This window comes from Neophocaena asiaeorientalis, unplaced genomic scaffold (assembly GCF_003031525.2).
Source record: "Neophocaena asiaeorientalis asiaeorientalis breed wild unplaced genomic scaffold, Neophocaena_asiaeorientalis_V1.1 scaffold671, whole genome shotgun sequence".
In the NCBI taxonomy this organism is placed as follows: Eukaryota; Metazoa; Chordata; class Mammalia; order Artiodactyla; family Phocoenidae; genus Neophocaena; species Neophocaena asiaeorientalis.
Window position 1 is genome coordinate 2,700,062 of NW_020175533.1, and position 11,633 is coordinate 2,711,694.

The following is an 11,633-nucleotide window of genomic DNA, read 5'->3' on the forward strand; positions in this document are numbered from 1 at the left end:
CCAAAAAAAAAAAAAAAAAAAAAAAGACTCTCCATCTCATTGTAACAAAAAGCTTCAGGCCCAGACCCAGATGGTTTTGCAGATGTAGTTCATCAAACTTCCAAGGAACTGTTAATTCCCAAATATGCAAATCGTTCCAGAAACTAGGAAAAAAGCAAAAGCTGCCCAACTCATTTTTTGAGGCTAGTATAGTCTTGATTCTAAAACCAGATAAGGAACATACAAGACAATAAAGTTATAGACCCATTTCACTTATGAATATAGATGCAAAAATTCTAATAAAATATTAGCTACCTGAGTTCAACAGTGTTAGTTTAAAAAAAATCATAAGTAGGGCTTATCCCAGGAATTCAAACATAATCCAAATTAGAAAATTAATGAGTGAACTACCACATTAATAAGGAGGAGAAATCATATGATAGTCACAAAGCAGAAAAAAAATTTGATAAAATTCAGCACTTGTTTATGATATTAAAAAAATAACTGAGCAAACAAAATAAGAGTAGAAGAGAACATCTTTGACTTGATAAAGGTTATGTGGCAAAAAGAGCAAAAATGCCCAATAGTAAAAAACAAAACCAAATTTTTTTAAAAGAAAGAAAACAACAAAATGCCTAACAGAGAAAATTTAAACACATTTTCCCTCTAAGATCAGGAATAAGGCAATGATGTTCCCTCTCAATATTGCTACTTAACATACAGCTGGCCAGTGCTGTAAGGAAAGAAAAAGAAATGAGATGTAAGTTTTGGAAGGAATTGATAAAAACCCATTTGTAAATGATATGACTGACTACCTTAAGGAACTAACAATGACCAGAAAAACTGTTAGGACCAATAAGACAGTTCGGCAAGGTTTCCAGATCAACCTATAAAAACCATTTCTCTACAATAAGAAAATAAAGTATCTAGGAAAGAATTTAACCAATACAAAAGACTTCTATAAGAAAAAAAATTGGGGGGCTTCCCTGGTGGCGCAGTGGTTAAGAATCCACCTGTCAACACGGGACACAGGTTCGAGCCCTGCTCCGGGAAGATCCCACAGGCCGCGGAGCAACTAAGCCTGTGCACCACAACTACTGAGCCTGCGCTCTAGAGCCCGTGAGCCACAACTACTGAAGCCCGCGTGCCACAACTACGGAAGCCTGCGCGCCTAGGGCCTGTGCTCCGCAACAAGAGAAGCCACCGCTGTGAGAAGCTCTCGCACCGCAACGAAGAGTAGCCCCCACTCGCCGCAACTAGAGAAAGCCCGCGCGCAGCAACGAAGACCCAACGCAGCCAAAAAATAATAAAATCTATTAAAAAATTTTTTTAACTCTAATAACAAATACTGTAGGTGATCTGAATAAAAGGAGAGACATCTCATGCTCTTTGCTGGGAAGATTTCGTGATGTATTAGCTATGTATTGGCAACAAATTACTCCCAGACTTAAAACAATAATCATTATCTCAGTTTCAGAGGGTCAGAATTCTGGGAGTGGCTTAGCTGGGTGGTTCTGAAGCTGAGTCTCTCATGAGGTTGCAGTCAGGATGCGGAAGGGGGCTGCAGTCATCTGAAGGCTTGACTCCACTTCCAAGAAGGCCCACTCACATAGCTGTTAGCAGGAGGCTTCAGTTCCTCCATAGGGCTGCTGCATGAAGTACCAGGTACCGTCCCATAGAGAAAGCAGTCTGTGTGAAAGCAGGAAACTGAAGTGCCTTTTCTTTTTTTTTTTACGGTACGCAGGCCTCTCACTATTGCGGCCACTCCCGTTGTGGAGCACAGGCTCCGGACGCGCAGGCTCAGCAGCCATGGCTCACAGGCCCAGCCACTCCGGGCATGTGGGATCCTCCTGGACTGGGGCATGAACCCGTGTCCCCTGCATTGGCAGGCGGACTCTCAACCACTGCGCCACCAGGGAAGCCCCGAAGTGCCTTTTATGACCTAGTTTTGGAAGTGATGTGCTCATTCTGTGCATTACAAGTGAGTCAAAAGTCCAGCCTACCCTCAAGGGAAAGGGAACTAGGCTCCAACTCTTGAAGGGGGCATTATCAAAGAGTTTGTGAACATATTTTAAAACCTCCACAGGTAATATTATTAAGATATTATTTTGCCCCAAATCTATTAATTCAATGCAATCCCAACAAAACTCCCATTAATGTTTTTTTTTGTTTGTTCTTTTGTTTGTTTTTTGTTTTGGCCACACTGCACAGCTTGTGGGATCTTAGTTCCCCGACCAGGGATCGAACCTGGGCCCCAGGAATGAAAGCACAGAGTATTAACCACTGGACCACCAGGGAATTCCCACAGATGGAATAAAAATATAATGCTGGTTGAAAAAAAGAGTAAAAAAAACCAAAAACAAATGACACTACCATTTAAATTAAAAGCATACCAAGGGACTTCCGTGGTGGCCCAATGGGTAAGACTCTGTGCTCCCAATTCAGGGGGCCTGGGTCCGATCCCTGGTCAGGGAACTAGATCCTGCATGCATGCTGCAACTAAAGAGTTCGCATGCCCCAACCAAGAAGTCTGCATGCTGCAACTAAGATCCTGTATGCCACAACTAAGACCCAGCACAGCCTAAATAAATACATTTTTAAAAAAGCATACACAAAAATGCACGTTTTATATGAAATCACACCAAGAGATAACATTAAACCCAATAAAATAGTTAACGGTGGGAGGAAGAGAATGATAGTTGGGTGCAGGAATAAAAGAATAAATAAAATGAGAGGCTTTGCATAGAACAACCATGACGATGTGTCATGAACTGTGAAATATGATCAGAGCGCAGACACCTTGAGAGGTAAATAAGTACCTCTAATTTTTGCATGGGGGCTCAGATTATCAGAGGGCTAAGACTAGCACATGTGTGGACAATGTGAAATCTCTTCACGTCCATCCTGGGCATAGAAGTCTGGATATGGCAAAAGCCAGACAAGTCCATTTTGTGGATGCATACCATACTGTACTCCAAAAGTTAAATCTAGTCTGTGTTTGGGGTGCTCACCCTTAGCAGGCTGGACAAGTCCATTCTATGGATGACATATTTAGAGTCTCTGAGGGAAAACTAACCCATTCTTCCTTGATGGGGAGTTCAGAAACGAAAAGTCTGTCAAATCCATTCATTGTAAAAGTAGCTCAGACACTCAGAAGGCTGAACAAGAACAAACTGTGGGGAGTGGGCTCAGACACTCTTTGCTTTGGATAAGTCCATTATGTTTTGTGAAAGTCCTTTCTGTGGATCAAGGGTTCAGCAACTCTGAGTGACAGCAAATAATCGTTCTGTTGGATTGGGATTTACTCCTTCTGAAGATTGAAGCATCCTCTTCTGTAGAAGGCACCTCAGGTGGTCCAATGGTAGGGAATTCGAGAAACTGGCTTCAGGAGGCTGTCAGATAAGGATGAGGGCTGAAGTTATAAATGAGAAGGAACGATGCCAGGGAAAAGGGTCCCATAACAAGTGGCTAGATGTTGGGCACAGAGAAGGAAACGTAGGGGTCAGGGTCAGGGACTAAGAAACAAAGGGTCTGATGTTAAGGACTGTGAAGGGCGATGACGTCAGGGACAGTGGGGAGATAAAACATCGAGGCCTCGAGAGGTATGAGGTTAGAGGACTAGAAGGTGACAGAAGTTATCAGAGGACGGTAATTATGTCCTCAGGGACCTAGAGGAAGACGTCAAAACCAATGGGGGAGACAACGTCAAAGATGGTGAGGGTGATGTCCGGGACGGAAATGGGTGTGACAGGAAAAAGGCTCGTGCGTGTAAGGGATGAAGACGGCTGGGGCCAGTGAAAAGACGCTGATGCCAGGCGGAAACAACTACACAAGCCACGCCTCCATTTCCGGAAGCGTACTGAGCGCATCGATCCCTTTGCATTGCCGTCCCTTCCTCCCACCCCGCCCCCTCACTGGCGTCAGCCAATGAGCGCGCACGCCGGCACGCGTGACGGACGACCCGTGACGTACCGCTACGTACGCTTTATCAGGAGTCTTCCCGCGCGGCGCCCTTCCCAGTCTCTCGGCTTCTTGGCGGTAGCTGTGTCGTCGGCCTTTTACTTAATTTCCAGGTAAGCAGCATGTTTTGCGGAGCAACCGCTTCTCGCCCCACTGACGTGTGCCACGCCGGGCAAGAGCGAGGTGCGCGAGTGGGGAGAGTACCGGCTTTTGACACGTAGGCTTGGGCTTCTCCTGGGTGAGTGACATCTTGTTTTGCGGGTGAGGAGGGAGCGCAAGGGTGTTCTGGGCATGCGCGGCCGCACAAAATGACGGGCGCGGTGGCGGGGGATGTTGTGGGCATGCGCGAAGGCGGCCCCCAAATGGCTACCTCGCTGAGTTCGCCCCGTAGATTCCCGCCGGTTTGGCCTTTCTGTGTTTCTCCATAGTTACCCCTTATTTTGTTCCTTTTGTCTCTTCTGTGTTCTCTCTTCTCTTCTCTTTATCTTTTCTCATTTCTCCAATCTCTTTCTCCCAACTACGCTGCTTCTTCTACTCTTTTCCATATTCTCTCCACAGGATTTGAATTTACCGCCATGTCCTCTGAAGAAGGGAAGCTCTTCGTGGGAGGGCTCAACTTCAACACTGATGAGCAGGCTCTGGAAGACCACTTCAGCAGCTTCGGACCTATTTCTGAGGGTGAGACATGGGCCAGACACGTGATGGGGGGGTGTGGAAGGAAGTTTGGGGCCCATGCATTTCAGGAAACGGGAGAAAAGGGTCAGGACCCCAGGCCTTTACATTACTCCTCCTGGTTTTGTTCCTAGGTATAAGACTGAGAACTCGATAACTTTCCATTCAGGATTGGTGGGAGGAGGGTCCAACACCCTTTGCCACTTGTTCTCTTATCTCTCTCCCCTCTCCCTTTTCCAGTGGTTGTTGTCAAGGACCGGGACACTCAGCGATCCCGGGGTTTTGGCTTCATCACCTTCACCAATCCAGAGCATGCCTCAGATGCCATGAGAGCCATGAATGGAGAGGTGAGGCCGCCTACCTGCATAGGGGCCCTGCTCCTATCTGTCACTTCGACCATTCTTTCTGTTTTTCCCTCTGTGTCTGCTAGGGGCAGCGCGGCCACCAAGCTCCGCAGTGCCCACTCACAGGAGCGTGACTGCCTTCTGTTCTAGGGGGTGGAGGGCAGCGGCAGACAGAGCCGGGCTGCCTGGGAGGCGACGACTGGTCCTGCATGAGGCCGAGAAGCCACCTGTGGATGGTTGACCTGCTCTGGGCTTAGGTAGTAGAGTCTGCAGACCTGCGGGCCTGGCCCGGAGAGGACCTCGTGAGTCTTCTGGGATGGACTCTGAAGCCTCAAACCAAGAGAGGTGTCTATCTAGCCCTAATAGTCGGGCAGCTTAGAGGAGTGGGGAGGAGAACTCAACCTGAGTTCAGTCAAGATGTAAGTAGTAGCAGGGGGAACACGGTGGATTCAGGTCGTTTTGTGGGATTCTGTAGCTCCTGATAAAGCCATTCTGGTCAAAGGAGCTTGTTCTGGAATGTGGTCCCCTGAACCACTTCATCCCTGCTCTGTTTGACCACCAACCCATCCATCCTCCTTGTGTCTCCCCACACCTAGTCTCTGGACGGTCGTCAGATCCGTGTGGACCACGCGGGCAAGTCGGCCCGGGGAACAAGAGGGGGTGCCTTTGGGGCCTATGGGCGTGGTCGCAGCTACTCTAGAGGTAAGTGCAGTGGTAAGTTTGATAATGGGATATGGAGGAGAGTTGCCTGTTAGCCTATGTCTGGACAATTGTCACTTGAATATTTTTTATCTGCTGTAGGTGGTGGGGACCAGGGCTATGGAAGTGGCAGGTATGATAGCCGACCTGGAGGATATGGATATGGATATGGAAGGTCCAGAGACTATGGCGGCAGGTGGGTAGCCAAGGGGTTGGGGTACTCTGGTGGTGCTCTTCCCTCTCCCCAAGATCTCAGCTCGGCTGCCTGAGTATTCATACATTTCTTACTGTGGTGCTATACTAGTGTTTGTTTTTACACATTATAATGAAAGTACAAAATAAGTGTGAAACGATAATTTGGGTTAAATATAACAATAAGATATTAGGTCATATAATTGCAGTGTGCAGTAGATAGTGACACATACACGTTTATTGTACTGTCTTGGTTAATTGTGTGTATTCTATTAATGTTTAATATGGTTTAAAATGCTGTACGTAAGTTATACATAATGTGATTATTTGATGTTTACTTGGTGTTCACGTTTAACATCTCATTTTACACGTTAAAGTTTATATTATAGTACATAAAAATGTGACAGGATTTGTAAGTATACATGGTTTTTAGTATTATCAGAAGGTGTATATAAGATGTTCCTGTGATACTATGTGTTTTTTCCCAGAAGCCAGGGTGGTTATGACCGCTACTCAGGAGGAAATTACAGGGATAATTATGACAACTGAGATGAGGCATGCACACCTAATGTAGGTGAGGCTTCTGTGTTGCCACCGAGCAGACTTCTGTGTACCAGTCCTGTCCCTCTCACTTTTCTCCTGCCTATGCATACCTCAACAAGCCCACCTGGCACCATTCCTAGGCCTCCCTTGCTCTCAGGTGCCTGTTAAAGGCTAGTCTGCTTTGGCGGGGGGGGGGGGGGGTGGGGGTGTTCAAACCTGTCTTGTCTATAATCATCTATTCCTATTGAGCATGGAAGAGGTGGAGGGGTGTCCCTGTTGTCTAGCCTTTCAGCATCCTCATCAGCCCTGGGAAGTGAGCATGTTGGCCTATTCCCAACATCACAATTCTCCCCCTTCTTACTGTTCTCAGATACACAAGGAATAAAACTTCTTCTGATCCAGGACCATCCCTCCAAATGGCTGTATTTATAAAGATTTTTGGAGCTGCACTGAAACATCTGTTTTAGTTACGTCAACTTCTTTTTTTGAGTAGAGCTCCCAAGGTAGCTTGTTAAAGACCTTTCAGAAAGTTCCGTGTGTTTTTTTGTTAAATTTTTCTCCCATTTAAAGACAAATTCTGAGACATTTGTGGAGTCTGGATATTTTTTCCTTTTTTTACCAGTTTTTTAGTTCAGGCTCTCAGGAATGTTGGTTCTGGCAAAAAAATGTTTGGCCAGACTGATTTTTTTTTTTAATAATGTGCATTTAGGAACATTTTGAACACAATGTTTAATTATGATTAGGAAGCAATCTCTGTAACTATAAGAAACGAAGAACATGATTACTTAGAGGTGTTTTTTACTCCAGATCTCTGCCTTGATTATATAGAAGTTTCTTAAAAATATTTGTGTCATTTTTTTTAATACTGGAAGAAAAAAATATTCTGTTGTGTTTCATGTAGTGTTTAGGATGTCTTTCAACGAGTTGATTAAAAAGATGAAAACAAATCGATATTGATAGTGCTTTTTCCTTACTCAAATTAAGGTATAGAGGCTTATTACAAATTAAAAATAGAAGAAGTTCAAGAGGGAGACTGAGAAAAGGATTTAGTTAGGGGGTGGGCAGGGACTGCCGAAGGGGTAGAGACCTTGAGTTCAAAGTTTGGTTGAGTTTGGGATTGGTTTTGGTATACATAAGGCTTGTGGGAAGGGTGGGGAGTCCAGGTGAAATCCCCTCATGGCTGGAATTGGGTTTCCTGAGATGGTCTCTTGGTCCTGTTGTGATCATCTCGGTGTCACCTTTGGAATGACTGCTTGGGTTTGAATCTCCCTGTCTTTGAGCATCAGGTAGGTGCCCTTCTCACAAGATTGTTCTGAGAATGTAGGCTAAATCCTGCTGTAAACAGTGGTGCCAGCTCCTCCTCCTGAAATACTGGGGGTGGGGGCAGGTATAGTAAACTCACCTTGGTGTGAGGGACACAGGAAGGGACACAGGAGAATCCTGGTTTGAAAACAGGGTTCTAGGAGCACAGCCTCTGGCTTCTGATTCCAGGATTCAAATCCAGGCTCTGCTGCTTTCCACTTATTTGACCTTCGGTGGGTCATTTAACATGTCTTTCAGCCTCATGGACAATTTACATTTTCTGTTGGGGGGGGGGTCAAGTGCATTTAATAAGCATGTTTATAGCTGTTAAAAACAGTTGGCAAAGGCATCAACCACAGGCGTTCAGTCTTCCATGGTGGTGTGAGGGTCTTCAGTGGTAAAGTGGTAGTTCCTCAGTTTTAACTCCCTTTAGTCATGGTTCTGGTGCCTGCATTGGAGTCCCATGGGCTCTGTCCCTCTTTAGAGTTTCTGATCAGTTATGTCCATTGCTTCTAATTGGCAGATACTGAGCCAAGTACCACCAGATTGTAAGTTTCAGGACATCCTAAACTGCCTTATTCACTCATTCATGGGGCAGGTGTTAATGGACTGATAGTGTACTCCCCAATGTGATGGTATTAGGAGATGAGGCCTTTGTGGGGGGTGATTAGGGTTAGATGAGGTCATGAAGGCTCCACTGTCATGATGGGATTAGTGCCCTTATAATAGTCACTAAGAAAGCTTGCTTCAGTCTCCTGCTCTCCGCCATGTGAGGATGCAACAAGAAGTTGGCAGTCTGCAATCTAGAAAGTTCTCCCCCAGGAGAGCTTGGACATGCTGGCACCCTGATCTAGGACTCCAGCCTCGAGAAGTACGGGAGATTTCTGTTTATAAACCACCCAGTGTATGGTGCTGTTAAATGGCAACCAGAGCTGATAGGTTACGTGGGTCCCTGTATTGTGAGAGTTCCAGTATTGATGGCCTGTGCCTCCCAGCTAGTTGAGACAGGCCCCAGGACCATTCCTCCCATCCAGTCATGAATTTGTTTTGCCAGGTGGATGGAGACGAGAACTTCAGAGACCTGCCTGGACTGCTGATCCAGGCCCAGGTAAAGGGACATTGTGGCTACTCCTTACTGGTTGAGTACTCAGTCTAAGGCATTCTGTGCTGGGCCTCCAGGGAGTTAAGGTTGTGGGATCTGGCAGGACCACCACTGTTACTGTCTAGGGCGGGGGGCACCTCTGCATCCTACCTCTCAGGAAGTAAAATGTCCGTCTCACAATGTGGCCTGAGACAGGATCCCATAATCACAAAGTTCTGCAACAAAATGATCCCCCAAGTGACATCAACAAAAACCATAAACGTCCTTTCAGAAGGTGCTGTTTAGTAATCCAGCCTTCGGAGGCCCAGTCTCTTGTTTACTTGCTCTAAGGAAGGGGCCTAGAAGACACAGTTTTCTTTGGCACATACTCAGAAATACAATTTCTGGACTTGAGATTGAAAACCTTTATTAAAAGCTTCTTAGTCCTCTTCACTTTGACCAGCATCTCACTAGTGTGCATGTTTCCTGAGAACCCACTGAGACCACAAGCACATTCAAAGGTTCTTTGAGAACCTGTGTCCCAAAGCCTGTGAAGACCAGACTCCTGGCCTACAGGTATTTGTATTTATCTTGCCTACCCCCCACCAAACTTGATACGAACATCTCACAGACCCTGCTTCCTAGCTTAGTTTTTTTATCTGCCTCAGGTTCAACGTGCAAAATGGGAATAATAGTGCCACCTCACAGAGCGGTACTGGAGGTGACATTTAGAACAAGGTAGGTCTGTGATGCTACCCCCAAACCTTGCCCTACATTCTGTTTTGAGGGATGTAAACTTTCAAAAAGCTTTTTAAAATAAGTTGCTGTAAATACTTAGGTATGTAAGAAAGCATATCGGATAACAGTGGGCAGTGTTCCTTCCACTCCTGCTTTTGGAGACAAAGCATGCCACAGTTCCTGCCTAGCTGCATTCCTCTTCCACCTCTCACCCCACTCCAGGCTAGCATGATCCCTTATAATTCGAAGTGCACAGATATCTGCAAAACTAAAAGTCATTTTATTTCAAATTCAGTGACAAGACCTGAAGCTTTTCATAATCTTTATTTTTCCCACTTAGTGTGAATATGTATGCAATACACTGCAGAAGTATTAGTGTTAGGTTATGGAGAACTGCCCTGGAGTCTATGGGACATGGGTTCTAACATAACCAGTGAAGGCACAAAGAAACCTAAGGCTTCTAAATTGTTGAAAGCAATCTGTGGCATTGTTCTGCGTAAACATTTCTAATATGCTGTTCTAAATTCAGTTTTAAGCTTCCTTCAAGTAAAATTCAGAAAGTTTTCTTTACTCTGTCTACTTAATAGTCATTCAAGCACAGTACTTGTGGTCTCCATTTTAAACTTTGACTGCAATCCTTAGTAAGAAGTACATTTTTTTAAATTGGGATACAGTCTACCCATTTGTCTATTTAAGTGGAAGAAAGGTTTAATGAATTAAATGTGCAAAATGCCCTGATGTTTTCTAGTTATATTTTTGTTAACAAAAACAGTTGGCTCCAAACCACTGAAATGCTTATGGAGCCTGCAGTTTAGAAAATGCAGTGTGTTTATTATAATTGTTGAACCTGGGTGATAGGTACATGGAAGTATATTAAATCACTACTATTGTAAGTTTGAGACTTTCCATAATAAAAAGTTCAAAAGAAAACTGTTAGGGGTGTGGTTTGTTAGACCTTTGCGTTGGCATGGGAAGTGGATGGCTGTCAGCTATTTTTGGCTGGCTTGCCCCTGTTCCCCAAAGCCTTTTCCATTGTTACAGGAATCTCTATTCCAAGGGCCTCAAGAAACCCTGCAATGCTAGCTTGTATTTCTTGACACCTGACAATACTTTCCAGATGCTGGTCCTAGGGAATTCCCTGGTGGTCCAGTGGTTGGGACTCTGCACTTCCACTTCAGAGGTCACGGGTTCAATCCCTGGTCAGGGAACTAAGATCCTGTATGCCATACTGCATGGCCAAAAAAACAAAACCAGATACAGGTCTTAGAACCCCTTCCTGCCTCTCCCCACCAATCACAGCCCTCAGGACCCCTCTGGCTTCTCCAGGCAGATGGATCATTCTTTGCCCAGCACCAGAGGTCCTGCCTTCCTTCAAAACCCAGGACCACTTAGAAACCTTTCTTCTTAAGGGTAAAATGGGGATCATACCCATTGAATGAGTCAAGACATGGGAAACACCTAGAACAGTGTCTGGTAGTTAGTTACGTGTAGTCAATAAATGTTACCAAGCATTTGTTATGTGTGCCAGATAATAATAGTAGGAACACAGCAACATAATGACAAATTTCTTTGCTTAGGAATCACATATTGGGGTCTACGGATGATAAAGTAATAAATTGGTATGTGATGTAATGTTAAAAAGTGACAAGCATTAAGGAGAATAAAGCAGAGGGAATGAAGAGTGTGGGGGTCTTACACAAGATGGTTTAGGGAAGGCGACTCGAAGGAGGTGACCTTACAACAGAGACTTGAAATTAAGAGGGAGAATGGTAGGGGAATGGGTCCGCCACGGTGCTCTGGCTCCCTAACATGTCTCCTCATAGGCCACGTAGGCAAGCTGATCTAAGTATTGGGAGAACGCCCTGTGATCCTTGGAACACAGAGCATGAGAGGCTACGTGGCCATTTCTCATTAACACCCTCTCTACCAAGGAGACTGCCATGAGACGGTTTCTCATCTCCCGAGGTTCTGGTGAGGTATGAGGCTTTCTGTTCCTTCTCTCCCCCAATTTAAGGTTATAGAACTGCTTAGCATGTACTAGCTTCTTGGCAACACAGTATCCTACCACCCGTGCTGCAGTCATCTGGCCCCTTTTTATTTCTGCGTTACCCTGCATGAGGGAC

At 45.3% G+C, this 11,633-nt stretch overlaps 1 protein-coding gene across 2 annotated transcripts; it reads left to right on the forward strand.

The window, feature by feature from the left end:
- Positions 1 to 3,940: 3,940 nt before the first annotated feature.
- On the forward strand, positions 3,941 to 7,340 carry RBM3 (RNA binding motif protein 3). 2 transcript variants are annotated; one of them, XM_024769345.1, is made up of 7 exons: positions 3,941 to 4,052; positions 4,498 to 4,617; positions 4,852 to 4,958; positions 5,552 to 5,657; positions 5,757 to 5,850; positions 6,335 to 6,420; positions 6,760 to 7,340. In XM_024769345.1, the coding sequence occupies exons 2-6, from the start codon at positions 4,515 to 4,517 to the stop codon at positions 6,393 to 6,395; spliced, it is 471 nt and encodes a 156-aa protein (XP_024625113.1). In that variant the 5' UTR covers positions 3,941 to 4,052; positions 4,498 to 4,514; the 3' UTR covers positions 6,396 to 6,420; positions 6,760 to 7,340. The 2 variants fall into 2 exon arrangements, with proteins under 2 accessions (XP_024625113.1, XP_024625114.1); XM_024769346.1 differs by having other exon boundaries at positions 6,338 to 6,420.
- Positions 7,341 to 11,633: the final 4,293 nt, after the last annotated feature.